This window comes from Triturus cristatus, unplaced genomic scaffold (assembly GCF_964204655.1).
Source record: "Triturus cristatus unplaced genomic scaffold, aTriCri1.1 SCAFFOLD_292, whole genome shotgun sequence".
NCBI lineage: Eukaryota > Metazoa > Chordata > Amphibia > Caudata > Salamandridae > Triturus > Triturus cristatus.
The window spans coordinates 431,806-456,105 of record NW_028188527.1 but is presented as its reverse complement, the minus strand read 5'-3'; the positions used below and the strand labels follow the sequence as shown (position 1 = coordinate 456,105).

The 24,300-nt window shown below is 53.3% G+C and overlaps 6 protein-coding genes and 1 pseudogene across 6 annotated transcripts; all 7 read left to right on the top strand.

Moving 5' to 3' along the window:
- The first annotated feature begins 209 nt into the window (after window positions 1–209).
- Window positions 210–1,153, top strand: LOC146768936 (histone H1.3-like). Its single transcript, XM_085640591.1, has one exon. The coding sequence runs from the start codon at window positions 210–212 to the stop codon at window positions 858–860; it is 651 nt and encodes a 216-aa protein (XP_085496717.1). The 3' UTR covers window positions 861–1,153.
- A 155-nt stretch (window positions 1,154–1,308) lies between these two features.
- LOC146768935 (histone H3) lies at window positions 1,309–2,049 on the top strand. Its single transcript, XM_085640592.1, has one exon. The coding sequence runs from the start codon at window positions 1,610–1,612 to the stop codon at window positions 2,018–2,020; it is 411 nt and encodes a 136-aa protein (XP_085496718.1). The 5' UTR covers window positions 1,309–1,609; the 3' UTR covers window positions 2,021–2,049.
- A 1,497-nt stretch (window positions 2,050–3,546) lies between these two features.
- On the top strand, window positions 3,547–4,644 carry LOC146768934 (histone H2A type 2-C-like; annotated as a pseudogene).
- Window positions 4,645–4,675: 31 nt separating this feature from the next.
- On the top strand, window positions 4,676–5,425 carry LOC146768933 (histone H4). The gene has a single exon (XM_085640593.1). It carries the CDS (start codon window positions 4,717–4,719, stop codon window positions 5,026–5,028), a length of 312 nt encoding a protein of 103 aa, XP_085496719.1. The 5' UTR covers window positions 4,676–4,716; the 3' UTR covers window positions 5,029–5,425.
- Window positions 5,426–20,349: 14,924 nt separating this feature from the next.
- On the top strand, window positions 20,350–21,293 carry LOC146768932 (histone H1.3-like). Its single transcript, XM_085640599.1, has one exon. It carries the CDS (start codon window positions 20,350–20,352, stop codon window positions 20,998–21,000), a length of 651 nt encoding a protein of 216 aa, XP_085496725.1. The 3' UTR covers window positions 21,001–21,293.
- A 155-nt stretch (window positions 21,294–21,448) lies between these two features.
- Window positions 21,449–22,189, top strand: LOC146768931 (histone H3). Its single transcript, XM_085640600.1, has one exon. It carries the CDS (start codon window positions 21,750–21,752, stop codon window positions 22,158–22,160), a length of 411 nt encoding a protein of 136 aa, XP_085496726.1. The 5' UTR covers window positions 21,449–21,749; the 3' UTR covers window positions 22,161–22,189.
- Window positions 22,190–23,708: 1,519 nt separating this feature from the next.
- On the top strand, window positions 23,709–24,107 carry LOC146768930 (histone H2A type 2-C-like). Its single transcript, XM_085640625.1, has one exon. It carries the CDS (start codon window positions 23,709–23,711, stop codon window positions 24,105–24,107), a length of 399 nt encoding a protein of 132 aa, XP_085496751.1.
- The last annotated feature ends 193 nt before the right edge of the window (window positions 24,108–24,300 follow it).

Sequence of the window (24,300 nt, the reverse complement as noted above, 5' to 3'; positions counted from 1 at the left end):
GTTTAACTGATTGTGTTTTAAAACGTGGATAATCCGAAGGTAGGAAACACAAAAGTCAGCTGGGAGCAAAGAGCCGAGTGTGCCTCGCACAGCCCTGTCTGCTCGGGACCAATCAGAGGCCGGCTCCTCCCTGTATATATTCACGGGGCTCGGGTTTGGGAGGGACATTTCTGTTCAGTGACAGCGCCCGCGCCGAGACTCGCATTACAATGGCCGAAACCGCTCCAGCCGCCGCGGCGCCTCCCGCTGAGGTCGCCCCCAAGAAAAAGCAGCAGAAGAAGACAGCGGGGGCCTCCAAGGCCAAGAAGCCTTCCGGCCCCAGCGTGGCCGATCTGATCCTGAAGGTGGTGACCGCCTCTGCCGAGAGGAAGGGAGTCTCCCTGTCGGCCATGAAGAAGGGGCTGGTCGCCGAGGGCTACGATGTGGACAAGAACAAGAGCCGGGTCAAGGCCTCCCTCAAGAGCCTGGTCAGCAAAGGCGCCCTGGCCCAGCTGAAGGGCACCGGGGCCTCCGGATCCTTCAAGGTGAACAAGAAGCAGCTGGAGGGCAAGAAGGCGGCCAAGAAGGCGGCCGCCAAGACCAAGAAACCAGCGGCCAAGAAAGCTGCCCCTGCCGCCAAGAAGCCCAAAAAGGCTCCCGCGGGGGTCAAGAAGAGCCCGAAGAAGGTCAAGAAGCCTGCGGCAGCAAAGAGCCCCAAGAAGCCCAAGGCTGCCCCCGCCAAGAAGGCTGCCAAGAGCCCAGCGAAAGCCAAGGCGGCGAAGCCCAAAGTGGCCAAGAAAAGCCCTGCCAAGGTAGTCAAACCCAAGGCAGCCAAGCCCAAAGCAGCCAAGCCCAAGAAGGCAGCGCCCAAGAAGAAGTAAGGGCTTGCACCAAGACACTGCAAACACAACGGCTCTTTTAAGAGCCATCCACCCGGTCCAGAAGAGAGCTTGTTCGTCCCCACCCTTGCACCCCGCGTGCACACTTCTCTATAATAATAAACGGCACAGTAAATCCATAGCGCACCTTTCCGCACGCGAGTGCCGTGTGTGATCTTGGTCATGTAAACGGCTCTTTTGGTGCTGCGTGGATTGAAATCTGTGTACCAAATAAAGAAGGGGGTCTGGGAGTTTATTAGACCTCCGTTTATAATAAATGTGAAATAACGTGTGCCTTGGTGCTTTCACTGTATCCGGGCAGATTCGAAGTGGTGTCTGCATAAAGCAGACGATTGTGAACGTGAAATCGAGCGCAGTTAACGGCGGCGTGTTCCAGGGTGACCAAGGGCAGTACACTTATAAAATCCTGGGCTCCTCGCCCAGTTGACCGGGGGCGAGTGGTTCGTGTGACTATGGATGGACACGGAGACAAAGGCTGACCCAAGCGCGGGCTACGGCTCCAACGTACATCATCCAATCGGAGGGTGTCTTTTTCTCCACAGCTCATTGGAGAGACAGGCTGCAGCCTCCGGTTCATTGGCCAATCATTGCACACCGCGGGCTATTTTCAAACGTGGGGCGGTCGCTTCAGCCAACCAGAGCAGCCCTCCGTCTTCGAGTGCATAAATAGGGCTCTTGCCTGCTTGAACTCCATTCTTCCTCGCTTGTCGCTGAGAGAGACCGCTCCCGCCATGGCCCGCACCAAGCAGACAGCCCGCAAGTCCACCGGCGGCAAAGCGCCTCGCAAGCAGCTGGCCACCAAGGCTGCCCGCAAGAGCGCGCCTGCCACCGGCGGCGTCAAGAAGCCTCACCGCTACCGACCCGGCACTGTGGCTCTCCGCGAGATCCGCCGCTACCAGAAGTCCACCGAGCTCCTCATCCGCAAGCTGCCCTTCCAGCGCTTGGTGAGGGAGATCGCCCAGGACTTCAAGACCGACCTGCGCTTCCAGAGCTCCGCCGTCATGGCCCTGCAAGAGGCCAGCGAGGCCTACCTGGTGGGGCTCTTCGAGGACACCAACCTGTGCGCCATCCACGCCAAGAGGGTGACCATCATGCCCAAGGACATCCAGCTGGCCCGTCGTATCCGAGGCGAGAGGGCCTAAGGAGACACGCCGACCCGAACAACCACCACAACGGCTCTTTTAAGGGCCACCACCCTGTCACCTACGAGCTTCTCTTATCTGCCATGGCATGTTCTACAGGTTAGGGTGGGTGGGCTGGCTGAGAGTACCACGAGTACTGGGTAACTTATACCGGCACTGGGTGACCAGAGCACTCCGTGTTCACAGTGCACAATCGCATCTTCAATGTGTCCATCGTTTAATAAAGAGCTTTGTTTGGGTGGAGGGTTGTGTTGGGATCCGCTGGTCACAAGCCAGCGCTGTGGGGCATCTGTGCTCCCGGTACATCGGGTTCATGTGTCCGATTTCGGGAGCGCTTGCCCAGGGGCGGATTATTGCCGTTGCCCTTGGTCTTAAAGTACAAACACAACGTGACACCCGCACACACTAAAACTGGTCGCCGAAAACAATAAGCCCGTGGGCTCATTTAACGTCATCGTTACATTACAGTGCTTATGTGACACTTGGTACCAAAGAGAGGGCTCATTCATATAAACAGGTTTATTTAAACAGGCAAAACGGGTTGCCTGCTCCATCGTCCCTCGCTCATTTAACGTCATCGTTACATTACAGTGCTTACGTGAGACTTGGTCCCAAAGAGAGGGCTCATTCATATAAACATGTTTATTAAAAACGGGTTGCCTGCTCCATCGTCCCTCGGTCTGCAGCAAGACCCGTGAGAGCGGGTCTTGTGCGCTCAACATTACCTTTTAAAACACTTATTTCTCCGGTCATAATAGAAGCACATTAGCTCTTAGGGGAGGACGTGGTTGGCCCTTAAAAGAGCCGTTGTGTTAGTTGGGGATGCGCCTCGAAGCCTTACTTGGCGCTGGTGTACTTGGTGACGGCCTTGGTGCCCTCCGACACGGCGTGCTTGGCCAGCTCTCCGGGCAGCAGCAGACGCACTGCGGTCTGGATCTCCCGGGAGGTGATGGTGCGCCGCGAGTTGTAGTGGGCCAGGCGGGAAGCCTCCCCGGCGATGCGCTCGAAGATGTCGTTCACGAAGGAGTTCATGATGCCCATGGCCTTAGAGGAGATGCCGGTGTCCGGGTGCACCTGCTTCATCACTTTGTAAATGTAGATTGCATAGCTTTCCTTCCTGCTCCTCTTGCGCTTCTTCCCGTCCTTCTTGGGCGGCTTGGAGAGCGCTTTCTTGGAGCCCTTCTTGGGAGCCGGCGCGGACTTGGCTGGTTCAGGCATGGTCGACAATCTGCACCGCTTCCTGTGGAGCCGAGAGAAATAAGGCCAGGCGAGCCCGGCACTTGTATTTATAGGCTGGGCGTGTAAAGTAGCTGCTTCTCTGCTCTCCCTTCTCATTGGCAGGCAAAGGCAAGCCCCCCACCTCCTAGTGTACTGCGGTTCTGGGTCTCTGATTGGTGAAACAGAAGCCCTCCTCCCTCCAATGAGAAGTACTATCAGCGCCTAGCTGTCAACCAATCAGACGCACCCGAAGTCTTTATATCGCCGGAGTCGAGCCGAACAGCAGTACTAATCTCTCTGTTGTGTGAGTGAGCCCCTGCATCGATCGCCATGTCTGGACGCGGAAAGCAAGGAGGAAAGGCCCGCGCTAAGGCCAAGACACGCTCTTCCAGAGCCGGGCTCCAGTTCCCCGTGGGCCGTGTGCACAGGTTACTCCGGAAGGGAAGCTACGCCGAGAGGGTGGGCGCCGGTGCCCCCCGTCTATTTGGCTGCAGTCCTGGAGTACCTGACCGCTGAGATCCTGGAGCTGGCCGGCAACGCTGCCCGTGACAACAAGAAGACCCGCATCATCCCCAGACACCTCCAGCTGGCCATCCGCAACGACGAGGAGCTGAATAAGCTGCTGGGCCGAGTCACCATCGCCCAGGGAGGAGTCCTGCCCAACATCCAGGCCGTGCTGCTGCCCAAGAAAACCGAGAGCCACAAGGCAGGGGGCAAAGCAAGCAAGTAAAGGCCCGCAGACCACCGTGGAAACACACCCTAAACACAAAGGCTCTTTTCAGGGCCAACCACAGACTCCATCAAAGAGCGTATCCGTGCCAAGGTGTTACTCTGGCAGGCTTCATAGTCGCGGCAGCGCCCGCACCGTCGCTACATAGGAGGGATGCCCAAGCCCTCGGACGGACACATAAATGCTGCCCCCGTCCCAAAACCGAGCTTGAGGCCGACGAGAATAATCTTTTTGTAAAAATAAATAAATACGTGTTTATAGGGGCAGTTTACAGACTTGCCACGACCGGGCCTGACCTGTGGACAGTGTTACGGGGTTGCGGGCGGCCGCACACAGCGGGGTGGTGCCGGTGAGGCCGTTAATGTGTTGGCTCCATTAAAACATTTCAGAGCCTGCTGTTCATAGTGGGAGCGGGCACCGAGCGCCAGGGTTAGGCGGGCCGCGGTGATGAGTGGGGGCCGGGAAGGGAGGCGTGTGTGTGTGCTTGACTGTGATCCGTGCCCCGGCGGCAGCTGCTGAGCCCACGACAAAGAGGCGGCTGGGAGCGCGCTCTTTTTCAAACGGCAACGGCCGCTCCAGCCCCCCGCTCCCTGCAGAGGGCGGTCCAGGGGCGGGCTCCCCCTCGCCTTCCGTTGAGTCACGTGGGCCGCTTGGAGCGCCCTAGCCGGTCCGCCGCAGCTCCTCCATATAAGCAGCCGTCGCTGGCTGTTTCCTCATTTCTGCTCAGTCACAGTACCGACAGGACAACATGTCTGGACGCGGCAAAGGAGGGAAGGGGCTCGGCAAAGGCGGCGCCAAGAGGCACCGCAAGGTGCTCCGGGACAACATCCAGGGCATCACCAAGCCGGCCATTCGCCGCCTGGCGCGCCGTGGCGGGGTCAAGCGCATCTCCGGCCTCATCTACGAGGAGACCCGCGGGGTGCTGAAGGTTTTCCTGGAGAATGTGATCCGGGACGCCGTCACCTACACCGAGCACGCCAAGAGGAAGACCGTCACCGCCATGGATGTCGTTTACGCCCTGAAGCGCCAGGGCCGCACCCTCTACGGATTCGGCGGTTAAACTCTCGACTTGCCCACGGAAAGAAAGAGAAAAAAAAACACCAACCCAAAGGCTCTTTTAAGAGCCGACCACGATGTCATGGGAGAGCTGTATCTATGCACTAGGGATCCCGCAGGGCAGGCCTGCTTTGTAGGCCCACAGCCGGTCGGGTGAGGGGGGCATTTCTCCGAAACCGCCATGCAAGGCACTGTCCTGGGGCCAGGGCACCTTCCTGGAGCCCCGCGTCCATCCTAGTCCCGCCCACGGGGCCCGCTGTCCTGAAGCCCTGTACTGGCCACCTAAGGCGGGTATAGCCCGGCCCAGGGGCCCGCCATTCTGGAGCTCTGTACTTGGGACCTAAGGCGGGTATAGCCCGGCCCGGGGGCCCGCCATCCTGGAGCCCTGGACTGGGGACCCATGGCGAGTTTGGCCCGGCCCAGGGCCGGTCATTTCCCTCGACTATTAAGCCCCCACGTAGTGGGGGCTTACAGAACACGAATGAGGGACAAAGGTTCGAGCTAGCGGCGGCGGCCGCGCGGCCGGCCATCTGGTCGCCGATTTGCGCGACCAGATGGCCCACGGAGCTGCGCGACCAGATGGCCGGGCGGCGGAACGGCCGCGCTACCTCTAACTTTTGTCTCTCGCTCGGGCGCTGTAAGCCCCCACTTCGTGGGGGCTTAATAGTCGGTAAAATAGAGCGTTCCCATGCAGGCCCATGGGGTGTGCGATCCTCATTTTTTTTGTGACCGATTTCGGGACTCTAAGCACCTGTTTTAGTGCTTTTTTTTTTTTATTATTGTTTTGTTGACATTTTGGTTCAAGGGGACCACGGCACTACTTCTACCCGGGGCAATGGAGCTCCACTTCGGGTAACATTTCAGGTTTTCCCCCTCAGCTGGAGATGGGCCCCCCAAAAAAAAAAAAATCGTAATCCTAATAAAATACATATATTTTTATTTTTTTTCACCCAAAAATGAAATAACGTCCTTCACAGTATCTGGTCCATTTTGTAGCCTCCAGTCACCCCTTTAACAATGTTTAATAAAAAATAAAAATAAAAATACTAAAATTTTAGGTCAAATGGGACGAAGTCACTTTTTCTACACAGGGTGCTCCAATTGGGGTAATATTTCAGGATTTACCCCTCGACTGGAGGTGGGAAAAATACTTCACTCAAAGGGTACATAAAGCCCTTTACATTATCAGATCCAAGACTTCAGTGTCTCGGGCCCATTTCTAGCCTCCAGGCGCTTGTTTTGTTCTTTTTATGACATTTTGAAATTTACAGGTTTATGGGGACACAGTAGCTCGTTCTACCCAGGGCTATGGAGCTCCGCGCAGGGTAAGATTTCAAGTTTCGCCCCGGGCTGGAGATGTGAAAACGCAACACTTCACATACTCAGCAAAGTGTATTTAACCCCTTTACAGTATCAGAACAAGGCCTTGGGCCTACCTCCAGCCTCCAGGCACCAATTTTACTGATACTTGTGACATTTGCAGGTGTTAGGCTTCAAGGGGATGAAGTCGCACCTTCTACCCAGGGTTATGGAGCTCCGCGCAGGGTAAGATTTCAGGATTCACCCCTGGCTGTGGTGCGAAAATAAAACACTTCACATACTCAGTACAGTCTATTTAACCCTTAACAGTATCAGAACAAGGCCTGCAAGGCCTTGGGCCTACTTCCAGCCTCCTGGCACCAGTTTTACTGATACTTGTGACATTTAAAGGTGTTAGGCTTCAAGGGGATGAAGTCGCACCTTCTACCCAGGGTTATGGAGCTCCGCGCAGGGTAAGATTTCAGGTTTCACCCCTGGCTGCAGGGGTGAAAACAAAACACTTCACAGACTCAGTAAAGTGTATTTAACTCCTTCACAGCATCAGAACAAGGCCTGCAAGGCCTTGGGTGTGTTTCCAGCCTCCAGGCACCAATTTACTGATACTTGTGACATTTGCAGGGGTTAGGCTTCAAGGGGATGAAGCCGCACCTTCTACCCAGGGTTATGGAGCTCCGCGCAGGGTGAGATTTCAGGGTTTACCCCCGGATGGAAGTGTGAAAATAAAACACTTCACATACTCAGGAAAGTGTATTTAGCTGCTTTACAGTATCAGAATAAGGCCTGCAAGGTCTTGGGTGTGTTTCCAGCCTCCAGGCACCAATTTACTGATACTTGTGACATTTGCAGGTGTGAGGCATCATGGGGATGAAGTCGCACCTTCTACCCAGGGTTATGGAGCTCCGCGCAGGGTGAGATTTCAGGGTTCACCCCTGGATGGAAGTGTGAACATAAAACACTTCACATACTCAGGAAAGAGTATTTAGCTGCTTTACAGTATCAGAATAAGGCCTGCAAGGCCTTGGGACTACTTCCAGCCTCCTGGCACCAGTTTTACTGATACTTGTGACATTTGCAGGTGTTAGGCTTCAAGGGGATGAAGTCGCACCTTCTACCCAGGGTCATGGAGCTCCACGCAGGGTAAGATTTCAGGCTTCGCCCCAGGCTGGAGGAGTGAAAATAAAACACATCACATACTCAGGAAAGTGTATTTAACTCCTTTACAGTATCAGAATAAGGCCTGCAAGGCCTTGGGCCTACATCCAGCCTCCTGGCACCAGTTTTACTGATACTTGTGACATTCGTAGTTGTTAGGCTTCAAGGGGATGAAGTCGCGCCTTCTAACCAGGGTCATGGAGCTCCGCGCAGGGTAAGATTTCAGGTTTCACCCCTGGCTGCAGGGGTGAAAACAAAACACTTCACAGACTCAGTAAAGTGTATTTAACTCCTTCACAGCATCAGAACAAGGCCTGCAAGGCCTTGGGTGTGTTTCCAGCCTCCAGGCACCAATTTACTGATACTTGTGACATTTGCAGGTGTTAGGCATCAAGGGGATGAAGTCGCACCTTCTACCCAGGGTTATGGAGCTCCGCGCAGGGTAAGATTTCAGGTTTCACCCCTGGCTGCAGGGGTGAAAACAAAACACTTCGCATACTCAGTAAAGTGCATTTCACTCCTTTACAGTATCAGAACAAGGCCTGCAAGGCCTTGGGCCTACTTCCAGCCTCCTGGCACCAATTTACTGATACTTGTGACATTTGCAGGGGTTAGGCTTCAAGGGGATGAAGCCGCACCTTCTACCCAGGGTTATGGAGCTCCGCGCAGAGTGAGATTTCAGGGTTTACCCCTGGATGGAAGTGTGAACATAAAACACTTCACATACTCAGGAAAGTGTATGTAGCTGCTTTACAGTATCAGAATAAGGCATGCAAGGCCTTGGGCCTACTTCCAGCCTCCTGGCACCAGTTTTACTGATACTTGTGACATTTGCAGGTGTTAGGCATCAAGGGGATGAAGTCGCACCTTCTACCCAGGGTCATGGAGCTCCGCGCAGGGTGAGATTTCAGGGTTCACCCCTGGCTGCAGGTGGGAAAATAAAACACTTCACATACTCAGGAAAGTGTATTTAGCTCCTTTACAGTATCAGAATGAGGCCTGCAAGGCCTTGGGCCTACTTCCAGACTCCTGGCACCAGTTTTACTGATACTTGTGACATTTGCAGGGGTTAGGCTTCAAGGGGATGAAGTCGCACCTTCTACCCAGGGTTATGGAGCTCCGCGCAGGGTGAGATTTCAGGGTTTACCCCTGGATGGAAGTGTGAAAATAAAACACTTCACATACTCAGGAAAGTGTATTAGGTGCTTTACAGTATCAGAATAAGGCCTGCAAGGCCTTGGGCCTACTTCCAGCCTCCTGGCACCAGTTTACTGATACTTGTGACATTTGCAGGGGTTAGGCTTCAAGGGGATGAAGTCGCACCTTCTACCCAGGGTTATGGAGCTCCGCGCAGGGTGAGATTTCAGGGTTCACCCCTGGCTGCAGGTGGGAAAATAAAACACTTCACATACTCAGGAAAGTGTATTTAGCTCCTTTACAGTATCAGAATGAGGCCTGCAAGGCCTTGGGCCTACTTCCAGACTCCTGGCACCAGTTTTACTGATACTTGTGACATTTGCAGGTGTTAGGCTTCAAGGGGATGAAGTCGCACCTTCTACCCAGGTTTATGGAGCTCCGCGCAGGGTAAGATTTCAGGTTTCACCCCCGGCTGCAGGTGTGAAAACAAAACACTTCACAGACTCAGTAAAGTGTATTTAACTCCTTCACAGCATCAAAACAAGGCCTGCAAGGTCTTGGGTGTGTTTCCAGCCTCCAGGCACCAATTTACTGATACTTGTGACATTTGCAGGTGTGAGGCATCATGGGGATGAAGTCGCACCTTCTACCCAGGGTTATGGAGCTCCGCGCAGGGTGAGATTTCAGGGTTCACCCCTGGATGGAAGTGTGAACATAAAACACTTCACATACTCAGGAAAGAGTATTTAGCTGCTTTACAGTATCAGAATAAGGCCTGCAAGGCCTTGGGACTACTTCCAGCCTCCTGGCACCAGTTTTACTGATACTTGTGACATTTGCAGGTGTTAGGCTTCAAGGGGATGAAGTCGCACCTTCTACCCAGGGTCATGGAGCTCCACGCAGGGTAAGATTTCAGGCTTCGCCCCAGGCTGGAGGAGTGAAAATAAAACACATCACATACTCAGGAAAGTGTATTTAACTCCTTTACAGTATCAGAATAAGGCCTGCAAGGCCTTGGGCCTACATCCAGCCTCCTGGCACCAGTTTTACTGATACTTGTGACATTTGTAGTTGTTAGGCTTCAAGGGGATGAAGTCGCGCCTTCTACCCAGGGTCATGGAGCTCCGCGCAGGGTAAGATTTCAGGTTTCACCCCTGGCTGCAGGGGTGAAAACAAAACACTTCACAGACTCAGTAAAGTGTATTTAACTCCTTCACAGCATCAGAACAAGGCCTGCAAGGCCTTGGGTGTGTTTCCAGCCTCCAGGCACCAATTTACTGATACTTGTGACATTTGCAGGTGTTAGGCATCAAGGGGATGAAGTCGCACCTTCTACCCAGGGTTATGGAGCTCCGCGCAGGGTAAGATTTCAGGTTTCACCCCTGGCTGCAGGGGTGAAAACAAAACACTTCGCATACTCAGTAAAGTGCATTTCACTCCTTTACAGTATCAGAACAAGGCCTGCAAGGCCTTGGGCCTACTTCCAGCCTCCTGGCACCAATTTACTGATACTTGTGACATTTGCAGGGGTTAGGCTTCAAGGGGATGAAGCCGCACCTTCTACCCAGGGTTATGGAGCTCCGCGCAGAGTGAGATTTCAGGGTTTACCCCTGGATGGAAGTGTGAACATAAAACACTTCACATACTCAGGAAAGTGTATGTAGCTGCTTTACAGTATCAGAATAAGGCCTGCAAGGCCTTGGGACTACTTCCAGCCTCCTGGCACCAGTTTTACTGATACTTGTGACATTTGCAGGTGTTAGGCATCAAGGGGATGAAGTCGCACCTTCTACCCAGGGTCATGGAGCTCCGCGCAGGGTGAGATTTCAGGGTTCACCCCTGGCTGCAGGTGGGAAAATAAAACACTTCACATACTCAGGAAAGTGTATTTAGCTCCTTTACAGTATCAGAATGAGGCCTGCAAGGCCTTGGGCCTACTTCCAGACTCCTGGCACCAGTTTTACTGATACTTGTGACATTTGCAGGTGTTAGGCTTCAAGGGGATGAAGTAGCACCTTCTACCCAGGGTCATGGAGCTCCGCGCAGGGTAAGATTTCAGGTTTCACCCCTGGCTGCAGGGGTGAAAACAAAACACTTCACAGACTCAGTAAAGTGTATTTAACTCTTTCACAGCATCAGAACAAGGCCTGCAAGGCCTTGGGTGTGTTTCCAGCCTCCAGGCACCAATTTACTGATACTTGTGACATTTGCAGGTGTTAGGCATCAAGGGGATGAAGTCGCACCTTCTACCCAGGGTTATGGAGCTCCGCGCAGGGTAAGATTTCAGGGTTTACCCCTGGATGGAAGTGTGAAAATAAAACACTTCACATACTCAGGAAAGTGTATTAGGTGCTTTACAGTATCAGAATAAGGCCTGCAAGGCCTTGGGCCTACTTCCAGCCTCATGGCACCAGTTTACTGATACTTGTGACATTTGCAGGGGTTAGGCTTCAAGGGGATGAAGTCGCACCTTCTACCCAGGGTTATGGAGCTCCGCGCAGGGTGAGATTTCAGGGTTTACCCCCGGATGGAAGTGTGAAAATAAAACACTTCACATACTCAGGAAAGTGTATTTAGCTGCTTTACAGTATCAGAATAAGGCCTGCAAGGTCTTGGGTGTGTTTCCAGCCTCCAGGCACCAATTTACTGATACTTGTGACATTTGCAGGTGTGAGGCATCATGGGGATGAAGTCGCACCTTCTACCCAGGGTTATGGAGCTCCGCGCAGGGTGAGATTTCAGGGTTCACCCCTGGATGGAAGTGTGAACATAAAACACTTCACATACTCAGGAAAGAGTATTTAGCTGCTTTACAGTATCAGAATAAGGCCTGCAAGGCCTTGGGACTACTTCCAGCCTCCTGGCACCAGTTTTACTGATACTTGTGACATTTGCAGGTGTTAGGCTTCAAGGGGATGAAGTCGCACCTTCTACCCAGGGTCATGGAGCTCCACGCAGGGTAAGATTTCAGGCTTCGCCCCAGGCTGGAGGAGTGAAAATAAAACACATCACATACTCAGGAAAGTGTATTTAACTCCTTTACAGTATCAGAATAAGGCCTGCAAGGCCTTGGGCCTACATCCAGCCTCCTGGCACCAGTTTTACTGATACTTGTGACATTTGTAGTTGTTAGGCTTCAAGGGGATGAAGTCGCGCCTTCTACCCAGGGTCATGGAGCTCCGCGCAGGGTAAGATTTCAGGTTTCACCCCTGGCTGCAGGGGTGAAAACAAAACACTTCACAGACTCAGTAAAGTGTATTTAACTCCTTCACAGCATCAGAACAAGGCCTGCAAGGTCTTGGGTGTGTTTCCAGCCTCCAGGCACCAATTTACTGATACTTGTGACATTTGCAGGTGTGAGGCATCATGGGGATGAAGTCGCACCTTCTACCCAGGGTTATGGAGCTCCGCGCAGGGTGAGATTTCAGGGTTCACCCCTGGATGGAAGTGTGAACATAAAACACTTCACATACTCAGGAAAGAGTATTTAGCTGCTTTACAGTATCAGAATAAGGCCTGCAAGGCCTTGGGACTACTTCCAGCCTCCTGGCACCAGTTTTACTGATACTTGTGACATTTGCAGGTGTTAGGCTTCAAGGGGATGAAGTCGCACCTTCTACCCAGGGTCATGGAGCTCCACGCAGGGTAAGATTTCAGGCTTCGCCCCAGGCTGGAGGAGTGAAAATAAAACACATCACATACTCAGGAAAGTGTATTTAACTCCTTTACAGTATCAGAATAAGGCCTGCAAGGCCTTGGGCCTACATCCAGCCTCCTGGCACCAGTTTTACTGATACTTGTGACATTTGTAGTTGTTAGGCTTCAAGGGGATGAAGTCGCGCCTTCTACCCAGGGTCATGGAGCTCCGCGCAGGGTAAGATTTCAGGTTTCACCCCTGGCTGCAGGGGTGAAAACAAAACACTTCACAGACTCAGTAAAGTGTATTTAACTCCTTCACAGCATCAGAACAAGGCCTGCAAGGTCTTGGGTGTGTTTCCAGCCTCCAGGCACCAATTTACTGATACTTGTGACATTTGCAGGTGTTAGGCATCAAGGGGATGAAGTCGCACCTTCTACCCAGGGTTATGGAGCTCCGCGCAGGGTAAGATTTCAGGTTTCACCCCTGGCTGCAGGGGTGAAAACAAAACACTTCACATACTCAGTGAAGTGCATTTCACTCCTTTACAGTATCAGAACAAGGCCTGCAAGGCCTTGGGCCTACTTCCAGCCTCCTGGCACCAATTTACTGATACTTGTGACATTTGCAGGGTTAGGCTTCAAGGGGATGAAGTCGCACCTTCTATCCAGGGTTATGGAACTCCGCGCAGGGTGAGATTTCAGGGTTCACCCCTGGATGGAAGTGTGAACATAAAACACTTCACATACTCAGGAAAGAGTATTTAGCTGCTTTACAGTATCAGAATAAGGCCTGCAAGGCCTTGGGACTACTTCCAGCCTCCTGGCACCAGTTTTACTGATACTTGTGACATTTGCAGGTGTTAGGCTTCAAGGGGATGAAGTCGCACCTTCTACCCAGGGTCATGGAGCTCCACGCAGGGTAAGATTTCAGGCTTCGCCCCAGGCTGGAGGAGTGAAAATAAAACACATCACATACTCAGGAAAGTGTATTTAACTCCTTTACAGTATCAGAATAAGGCCTGCAAGGCCTTGGGCCTACATCCAGCCTCCTGGCACCAGTTTTACTGATACTTGTGACATTCGTAGTTGTTAGGCTTCAAGGGGATGAAGTCGCGCCTTCTAACCAGGGTCATGGAGCTCCGCGCAGGGTAAGATTTCAGGTTTCACCCCTGGCTGCAGGGGTGAAAACAAAACACTTCACAGACTCAGTAAAGTGTATTTAACTCCTTCACAGCATCAGAACAAGGCCTGCAAGGCCTTGGGTGTGTTTCCAGCCTCCAGGCACCAATTTACTGATACTTGTGACATTTGCAGGTGTTAGGCATCAAGGGGATGAAGTCGCACCTTCTACCCAGGGTTATGGAGCTCCGCGCAGGGTAAGATTTCAGGTTTCACCCCTGGCTGCAGGGGTGAAAACAAAACACTTCGCATACTCAGTAAAGTGCATTTCACTCCTTTACAGTATCAGAACAAGGCCTGCAAGGCCTTGGGCCTACTTCCAGCCTCCTGGCACCAATTTACTGATACTTGTGACATTTGCAGGGGTTAGGCTTCAAGGGGATGAAGCCGCACCTTCTACCCAGGGTTATGGAGCTCCGCGCAGAGTGAGATTTCAGGGTTTACCCCTGGATGGAAGTGTGAACATAAAACACTTCACATACTCAGGAAAGTGTATGTAGCTGCTTTACAGTATCAGAATAAGGCATGCAAGGCCTTGGGCCTACTTCCAGCCTCCTGGCACCAGTTTTACTGATACTTGTGACATTTGCAGGTGTTAGGCATCAAGGGGATGAAGTCGCACCTTCTACCCAGGGTCATGGAGCTCCGCGCAGGGTGAGATTTCAGGGTTCACCCCTGGCTGCAGGTGGGAAAATAAAACACTTCACATACTCAGGAAAGTGTATTTAGCTCCTTTACAGTATCAGAATGAGGCCTGCAAGGCCTTGGGCCTACTTCCAGACTCCTGGCACCAGTTTTACTGATACTTGTGACATTTGCAGGGGTTAGGCTTCAAGGGGATGAAGTCGCACCTTCTACCCAGGGTTATGGAGCTCCGCGCAGGGTGAGATTTCAGGGTTTACCCCTGGATGGAAGTGTGAAAATAAAACACTTCACATACTCAGGAAAGTGTATTAGGTGCTTTACAGTATCAGAATAAGGCCTGCAAGGCCTTGGGCCTACTTCCAGCCTCCTGGCACCAGTTTACTGATACTTGTGACATTTGCAGGGGTTAGGCTTCAAGGGGATGAAGTCGCACCTTCTACCCAGGGTTATGGAGCTCCGCGCAGGGTGAGATTTCAGGGTTTACCCCTGGATGGAAGTGTGAACATAAAACACTTCACATACTCAGGAAAGTGTATGTAGCTGCTTTACAGTATCAGAATAAGGCATGCAAGGCCTTGGGCCTACTTCCAGCCTCCTGGCACCAGTTTTACTGATACTTGTGACATTTGCAGGTGTTAGGCATCAAGGGGATGAAGTCGCACCTTCTACCCAGGGTCATGGAGCTCCGCGCAGGGTGAGATTTCAGGGTTCACCCCTGGCTGCAGGTGGGAAAATAAAACACTTCACATACTCAGGAAAGTGTATTTAGCTCCTTTACAGTATCAGAATGAGGCCTGCAAGGCCGTGTGTGTGTTTCCAGCATCCTGGCACTAGTTTTACTGATACTTTGTGACATTTGCAGGTTTTAGGCTTCAAGGGGATGAAGTCGCACCTTCTACCCAGGTTTATGGAGCTCCGCGCAGGGTAAGATTTCAGGGTTCACCCCAGGCTTGAGCTGAGAAAATAAAACACTTCACATTCTCAGGAAAGTGTTTTTATCTCCTTTCCAGTATCAGAATAGGGCCTGCAAGGCCTTGGGCCTACTTCCAGCCTCCTGGCACCAGTTTTTCTGATACTTGTGACATTTGCAGGTGTTAGGCTTCAAGGGGATGAAGTCGCGCCTTCTACCCAGGGTCATGGAGCTCCGCGCAGGGTAAGATTTCAGGTTTCACCCCTGGCTGCAGGGGTGAAAACAAAACACTTCACAGACTCAGTAAAGTGTATTTAACTCCTTCACAGCATCAGAACAAGGCCTGCAAGGCCTTGGGTGTGTTTCCAGCCTCCAGGCACCAATTTACTGATACTTGTGACATTTGCAGGTGTTAGGCATCAAGGGGATGAAGTCGCACCTTCTACCCAGGGTTATGGAGCTCCGCGCAGGGTAAGATTTCAGGTTTCACCCCTGGCTGCAGGGGTGAAAACAAAACACTTCGCATACTCAGTAAAGTGCATTTCACTCCTTTACAGTATCAGAACAAGGCCTGCAAGGCCTTGGGCCTACTTCCAGCCTCCTGGCACCAATTTACTGATACTTGTGACATTTGCAGGGGTTAGGCTTCAAGGGGATGAAGCCGCACCTTCTACCCAGGGTTATGGAGCTCCGCGCAGAGTGAGATTTCAGGGTTTACCCCTGGATGGAAGTGTGAACATAAAACACTTCACATACTCAGGAAAGTGTATGTAGCTGCTTTACAGTATCAGAATAAGGCATGCAAGGCCTTGGGCCTACTTCCAGCCTCCTGGCACCAGTTTTACTGATACTTGTGACATTTGCAGGTGTTAGGCATCAAGGGGATGAAGTCGCACCTTCTACCCAGGGTCATGGAGCTCCGCGCAGGGTGAGATTTCAGGGTTCACCCCTGGCTGCAGGTGGGAAAATAAAACACTTCACATACTCAGGAAAGTGTATTTAGCTCCTTTACAGTATCAGAATGAGGCCTGCAAGGCCTTGGGCCTACTTCCAGACTCCTGGCACCAGTTTTACTGATACTTGTGACATTTGCAGGGGTTAGGCTTCAAGGGGATGAAGTCGCACCTTCTACCCAGGGTTATGGAGCTCCGCGCAGGGTGAGATTTCAGGGTTTACCCCTGGATGGAAGTGTGAAAATAAAACACTTCACATACTCAGGAAAGTGTATTAGGTGCTTTACAGTATCAGAATAAGGCCTGCAAGGCCTTGGGCCTACTTCCAGCCTCCTGGCACCAGTTTACTGATACTTGTGACATTTGCAGGGGTTAGGCTTCAAGGGGATGAAGTCGCACCTTCTACCCAGGGTTATGGAGCTCCGCGCAGGGTGAGATTTCAGGGTTTACCCCTGGATGGAAGTGTGAACATAAAACACTTCACATACTCAGGAAAGTGTATGTAGCTGCTTTACAGTATCAGAATAAGGCATGCAAGGCCTTGGGCCTACTTCCAGCCTCCTGGCACCAGTTTTACTGATACTTGTGACATTTGCAGGTGTTAGGCATCAAGGGGATGAAGTCGCACCTTCTACCCAGGGTCATGGAGCTCCGCGCAGGGTGAGATTTCAGGGTTCACCCCTGGCTGCAGGTGGGAAAATAAAACACTTCACATACTCAGGAAAGTGTATTTAGCTCCTTTACAGTATCAGAATGAGGCCTGCAAGGCCTTGGGCCTACTTCCAGACTCCTGGCACCAGTTTTACTGATACTTGTGACATTTGCAGGTGTTAGGCTTCAAGGGGATGAAGTCGCACCTTCTACCCAGGTTTATGGAGCTCCGCGCAGGGTAAGATTTCAGGTTTCACCCCCGGCTGCAGGTGTGAAAACAAAACACTTCACAGACTCAGTAAAGTGTATTTAACTCCTTCACAGCATCAAAACAAGGCCTGCAAGGTCTTGGGTGTGTTTCCAGCCTCCAGGCACCAATTTACTGATACTTGTGACATTTGCAGGTGTGAGGCATCATGGGGATGAAGTCGCACCTTCTACCCAGGGTTATGGAGCTCCGCGCAGGGTGAGATTTCAGGGTTCACCCCTGGATGGAAGTGTGAACATAAAACACTTCACATACTCAGGAAAGAGTATTTAGCTGCTTTACAGTATCAGAATAAGGCCTGCAAGGCCTTGGGACTACTTCCAGCCTCCTGGCACCAGTTTTACTGATACTTGTGACATTTGCAGGTGTTAGGCTTCAAGGGGATGAAGTCGCACCTTCTACCCAGGGTCATGGAGCTCCACGCAGGGTAAGATTTCAGGCTTCGCCCCAGGCTGGAGGAGTGAAAATAAAACACATCACATACTCAGGAAAGTGTATTTAACTCCTTTACAGTATCAGAATAAGGCCTGCAAGGCCTTGGGCCTACATCCAGCCTCCTGGCACCAGTTGTACTGATACTTGTGACATTTGTAGTTGTTAGGCTTCAAGGGGATGAAGTCGCGCCTTCTACCCAGGGTCATGGAGCTCCGCGCAGGGTAAGATTTCAGGTTTCACCCCTGGCTGCAGGGGTGAAAACAAAACACTTCACAGACTCAGTAAAGTGTATTTAACTCCTTCACAGCATCAGAACAAGGCCTGCAAGGCCTTGGGTGTGTTTCCAGCCTCCAGGCACCAATTTACTGATACTTGTGACATTTGCAGGTGTTAGGCATCAAGGGGATGAAGTCGCACCTTCTACCCAGGGTTATGGAGCTCCGCGCAGGGTAAGATTTCAGGTTTCACCCCTGGCTGCAGGGGTGAAAACAAAACACTTCGCATACTCAGTAAAGTGCATTTCACTCCTTTACAGTATCAGAACAAGGCCTGCAAGGCCTTGGGCCTACTTCCAGCCTCCTGGCACCAATTTACTGATACTTGTGACATTTGCAGGGGTTAGGCTTCAAGGGGATGAAGCCGCACCTTCTACCCAGGGTTATGGAGCTCCGCGCAGAGTGAGATTTCAGGGTTTACCCCAGGCTGGAGGAGTGAAAATAAAACACTTCACATACTCAGGAAAGTGTATTTATCTCCTTTACAGTATCAGAATAAGGCCTGCAAGTCCTTGGGCCTACTTCGAGCCTCCTGGCACCAGTTTTACTGATACTTGTGACATTTGCAGGTGTTAGGCTTCAAGGGGATGAAGTTGCACCTTCTACCCAGGGTCATGGAGCTCCGCGCAGGGTGAGATTTCAGGGTTCACCCCAGGCTTGAGGTGTGACAATAAAACACTTCACATACTCCGGAAAGTGTAATTAACTCCTTTACCGTATCAGAATAAGGCCTGCAAGGCCTTGGGCCTACTTCCAGCCTCCAGGCACCAGTATTACTGATACTTTGTGACATTTTAAGGTGTTAAGCTTCAAGGGGATGAAGTCACACCTTGTACCCAGTGTCATGGAGCTCCGCGCAGGGTAAGATTTCAGGCTTCACCCCAGGCTGGAGGAGTGAAAATAAAACACTTCACATACTCAGGAAAGTGTATTTAACTCCTTTACAGTATCAGAATAAGGCCTGCAAGGCCTTGGGCCTACTTCCAGCCTCCAGGCACCAGTATTACTGATACTTTGTGACATTTTAAGGTGTTAGGCTTCAAGGGGATGAAGTCGCACCTTGTACCCAGGGTCATGGAGCTCCGCGCAGGGTACGATTTCAGGTTTGGAGGTGTGAACTCCGTTACAGTATCAGAACAAGACCTGCATGGCCTTGGGTGTGTTTCTAGCCTCCAGGCACCAGTTTTACTGATACTTTGTGACCTTTGGAGGAGATAAGCTTCAAGGGGACGTAGTTGCACCTTCTACCCAGGGTTATGGAGCTATGCGCAGGGTGAGATTTCAGGGTTCACCCCTGGCTGGAGGTGTGACTATGTGGATTGTTTTGTTTTCACACCTCCAGCCAGGGGTGAACCCTGAAATCTCACCCTGCGCGGAGCTCCATAACCCTGGGTAGAAGGTGCGACTTCATCCCCTTGAAGCTGTAAACCTCCAAATGTCACAAATATTACTAAAACATGTACCTGGAAGCTAGGGATGGGCCGGAGATCCTGAAGGCTAAGATCTGATACTGTGAATGGTGTTCATGTGCGTTCTGGACTTTGTGAAGTGTTTTGTTTTCTTCCCCTACCTCCATCCAAATTAGCAGCAGGCCTCGATCAGGCTACAGTGCGCAGAATATGATTTCTGGTCTCAGGTCTCCCTCGTGACATACCATTGGATTCAGGAGTGGTCCCCACTCCAGCGATAGGGCTCAGTAGAACAGTGGTAGTCACAGGCCTCACTCTGTACTGTACTATTCAGTTCCGCAGTGGGCCTCCCCGGTCATAGGCTCAGCGTCTGACATACAGTAACTCACTCTGTCTACAGATGTCACCTCAGAGGTACACCTAGCTCCAGCTGTAAAAATCAGCTCAGCAGAGTGCCTCCATGCCGGTACTGGGGTCACCATTTCAGGTGCATTCACACCCTCTGCTCTCACTTGGGGTGTCTTAAAACATGTAGGCCTAACTCGGCCGCCTTCCTTCATTGTGTCACTGTGTATTTATTGTATTGAGTCTGCACCCGCCTCCTCTGGCTCGGCGCTCGGCAGTGAATGCTCTCTGCCTGCATGTGAAGCTGCCAGCACACGGCCGCCTGGTGATGCGTGCGAGGCTGGAGCCAGGGCCGTGCCCCGCTGCTTGTAAGCCCCGAGCCGAGGGTGCCACAGCCGAGGGTGCAGGCGCGCGGGGAGGGCCCCCTGGCCCCCGTGCCAGGGGCTCCCTGGCATTGTTTCCACCCCGCGCTCGGCCGGCGGAGCCCTGTGTTACTTCGGCCCGTTCCAGAACGCGCTCCCCGCGGCCCCCGCAGCCCCACTGTGACGCCACAGGGCCCGCTCCCTGCAGGAGCCCCCTCCCTCCCGCGGGCCGCCTCTCCCGGCCGCAGGAGTCGAGAGAGGACCGGGGAAAAGGGGTCCGGAGCCCGGGATTTCAGGCATGGAGGCGCCCGCCGTCGGGGGAGCGCCGAGTCTCCCCGCGGATCACAAGCCAGGGATGAGGGGTGGATCCGAAACGGGGGCAGGCCCGGGAGAGGGCCGAAGCTGGGCTCCTGGTCATGTATGCGTGGAAGCGCGTGTTTAACTGATTGTGTTTTAAAACGTGGATAATCCGAAGGTAGGAAACACAAAAGTCAGCTGGGAGCAAAGAGCCGAGTGTGCCTCGCACAGCCCTGTCTGCTCGGGACCAATCAGAGGCCGGCTCCTCCCTGTATATATTCACGGGGCTCGGGTTTGGGAGGGACATTTCTGTTCAGTGACAGCGCCCGCGCCGAGACTCGCATTACAATGGCCGAAACCGCTCCAGCCGCCGCGGCGCCTCCCGCTGAGGTCGCCCCCAAGAAAAAGCAGCAGAAGAAGACAGCGGGGGCCTCCAAGGCCAAGAAGCCTTCCGGCCCCAGCGTGGCCGATCTGATCCTGAAGGTGGTGACCGCCTCTGCCGAGAGGAAGGGAGTCTCCCTGTCGGCCATGAAGAAGGGGCTGGTCGCCGAGGGCTACGATGTGGACAAGAACAAGAGCCGGGTCAAGGCCTCCCTCAAGAGCCTGGTCAGCAAAGGCGCCCTGGCCCAGCTGAAGGGCACCGGGGCCTCCGGATCCTTCAAGGTGAACAAGAAGCAGCTGGAGGGCAAGAAGGCGGCCAAGAAGGCGGCCGCCAAGACCAAGAAACCAGCGGCCAAGAAAGCTGCCCCTGCCGCCAAGAAGCCCAAAAAGGCTCCCGCGGGGGTCAAGAAGAGCCCGAAGAAGGTCAAGAAGCCTGCGGCAGCAAAGAGCCCCAAGAAGCCCAAGGCTGCCCCCGCCAAGAAGGCTGCCAAGAGCCCAGCGAAAGCCAAGGCGGCGAAGCCCAAAGTGGCCAAGAAAAGCCCTGCCAAGGTAGTCAAACCCAAGGCAGCCAAGCCCAAAGCAGCCAAGCCCAAGAAGGCAGCGCCCAAGAAGAAGTAAGGGCTTGCACCAAGACACTGCAAACACAACGGCTCTTTTAAGAGCCATCCACCCGGTCCAGAAGAGAGCTTGTTCGTCCCCACCCTTGCACCCCGCGTGCACACTTCTCTATAATAATAAACGGCACAGTAAATCCATAGCGCACCTTTCCGCACGCGAGTGCCGTGTGTGATCTTGGTCATGTAAACGGCTCTTTTGGTGCTGCGTGGATTGAAATCTGTGTACCAAATAAAGAAGGGGGTCTGGGAGTTTATTAGACCTCCGTTTATAATAAATGTGAAATAACGTGTGCCTTGGTGCTTTCACTGTATCCGGGCAGATTCGAAGTGGTGTCTGCATAAAGCAGACGATTGTGAACGTGAAATCGAGCGCAGTTAACGGCGGCGTGTTCCAGGGTGACCAAGGGCAGTACACTTATAAAATCCTGGGCTCCTCGCCCAGTTGACCGGGGGCGAGTGGTTCGTGTGACTATGGATGGACACGGAGACAAAGGCTGACCCAAGCGCGGGCTACGGCTCCAACGTACATCATCCAATCGGAGGGTGTCTTTTTCTCCACAGCTCATTGGAGAGACAGGCTGCAGCCTCCGGTTCATTGGCCAATCATTGCACACCGCGGGCTATTTTCAAACGTGGGGCGGTCGCTTCAGCCAACCAGAGCAGCCCTCCGTCTTCGAGTGCATAAATAGGGCTCTTGCCTGCTTGAACTCCATTCTTCCTCGCTTGTCGCTGAGAGAGACCGCTCCCGCCATGGCCCGCACCAAGCAGACAGCCCGCAAGTCCACCGGCGGCAAAGCGCCTCGCAAGCAGCTGGCCACCAAGGCTGCCCGCAAGAGCGCGCCTGCCACCGGCGGCGTCAAGAAGCCTCACCGCTACCGACCCGGCACTGTGGCTCTCCGCGAGATCCGCCGCTACCAGAAGTCCACCGAGCTCCTCATCCGCAAGCTGCCCTTCCAGCGCTTGGTGAGGGAGATCGCCCAGGACTTCAAGACCGACCTGCGCTTCCAGAGCTCCGCCGTCATGGCCCTGCAAGAGGCCAGCGAGGCCTACCTGGTGGGGCTCTTCGAGGACACCAACCTGTGCGCCATCCACGCCAAGAGGGTGACCATCATGCCCAAGGACATCCAGCTGGCCCGTCGTATCCGAGGCGAGAGGGCCTAAGGAGACACGCCGACCCGAACAACCACCACAACGGCTCTTTTAAGGGCCACCACCCTGTCACATACGAGCTTCTCTTATCTGCCATGGCATGTTCTACAGGTTAGGGTGGGTGGGCTGGCTGAGAGTACCACGAGTACTGGGTAACTTATACCGGCACTGGGTGACCAGAGCACTCCGTGTTCACAGTGCACAATCGCATCTTCAATGTGTCCATCGTTTAATAAAGAGCTTTGTTTGGGTGGAGGGTTGTGTTGGGATCCGCTGGTCACAAGCCAGCGCTGTGGGGCATCTGTGCTCCCGGTACATCGGGTTCATGTGTCCGATTTCGGGAGCGCTTGCCCAGGGGCGGATTATTGCCGTTGCCCTTGGTCTTAAAGTACAAACACAACGTGACACCCGCACACACTAAAACTGGTCGCCGAAAACAATAAGCCCGTGGGCTCATTTAACGTCATCGTTACATTACAGTGCTTATGTGACACTTGGTACCAAAGAGAGGGCTCATTCATATAAACAGGTTTATTTAAACAGGCAAAACGGGTTGCCTGCTCCATCGTCCCTCGCTCATTTAACGTCATCGTTACATTACAGTGCTTACGTGAGACTTGGTCCCAAAGAGAGGGCTCATTCATATAAACATGTTTATTAAAAACGGGTTGCCTGCTCCATCGTCCCTCGGTCTGCAGCAAGACCCGTGAGAGCGGGTCTTGTGCGCTCAACATTACCTTTTAAAACACTTATTTCTCCGGTCATAATAGAAGCACATTAGCTCTTAGGGGAGGACGTGGTTGGCCCTTAAAAGAGCCGTTGTGTTAGTTGGGGATGCGCCTCGAAGCCTTACTTGGCGCTGGTGTACTTGGTGACGGCCTTGGTGCCCTCCGACACGGCGTGCTTGGCCAGCTCTCCGGGCAGCAGCAGACGCACTGCGGTCTGGATCTCCCGGGAGGTGATGGTGCGCCGCGAGTTGTAGTGGGCCAGGCGGGAAGCCTCCCCGGCGATGCGCTCGAAGATGTCGTTCACGAAGGAGTTCATGATGCCCATGGCCTTAGAGGAGATGCCGGTGTCCGGGTGCACCTGCTTCATCACTTTGTAAATGTAGATTGCATAGCTTTCCTTCCTGCTCCTCTTGCGCTTCTTCCCGTCCTTCTTGGGCGGCTTGGAGAGCGCTTTCTTGGAGCCCTTCTTGGGAGCCGGCGCGGACTTGGCTGGTTCAGGCATGGTCGACAATCTGCACCGCTTCCTGTGGAGCCGAGAGAAATAAGGCCAGGCGAGCCCGGCACTTGTATTTATAGGCTGGGCGTGTAAAGTAGCTGCTTCTCTGCTCTCCCTTCTCATTGGCAGGCAAAGGCAAGCCCCCCACCTCCTAGTGTACTGCGGTTCTGGGTCTCTGATTGGTGAAACAGAAGCCCTCCTCCCTCCAATGAGAAGTACTATCAGCGCCTAGCTGTCAACCAATCAGACGCACCCGAAGTCTTTATATCGCCGGAGTCGAGCCGAACAGCAGTACTAATCTCTCTGTTGTGTGAGTGAGCCCCTGCATCGATCGCCATGTCTGGACGCGGAAAGCAAGGAGGAAAGGCCCGCGCTAAGGCCAAGACACGCTCTTCCAGAGCCGGGCTCCAGTTCCCCGTGGGCCGTGTGCACAGGTTACTCCGGAAGGGAAGCTACGCCGAGAGGGTGGGCGCCGGTGCCCCCGTCTATTTGGCTGCAGTCCTGGAGTACCTGACCGCTGAGATCCTGGAGCTGGCCGGCAACGCTGCCCGTGACAACAAGAAGACCCGCATCATCCCCAGACACCTCCAGCTGGCCATCCGCAACGACGAGGAGCTGAATAAGCTGCTGGGCCGAGTCACCATCGCCCAGGGAGGAGTCCTGCCCAACATCCAGGCCGTGCTGCTGCCCAAGAAAACCGAGAGCCACAAGGCAGGGGGCAAAGCAAGCAAGTAAAGGCCCGCAGACCACCGTGGAAACACACCCTAAACACAAAGGCTCTTTTCAGGGCCAACCACAGACTCCATCAAAGAGCGTATCCGTGCCAAGGTGTTACTCTGGCAGGCTTCATAGTCGCGGCAGCGCCCGCACCGTCGCTACATAGGAGGGATGCCCAAGCCCTCGGACGGACACATAAATGCTGCCCCCG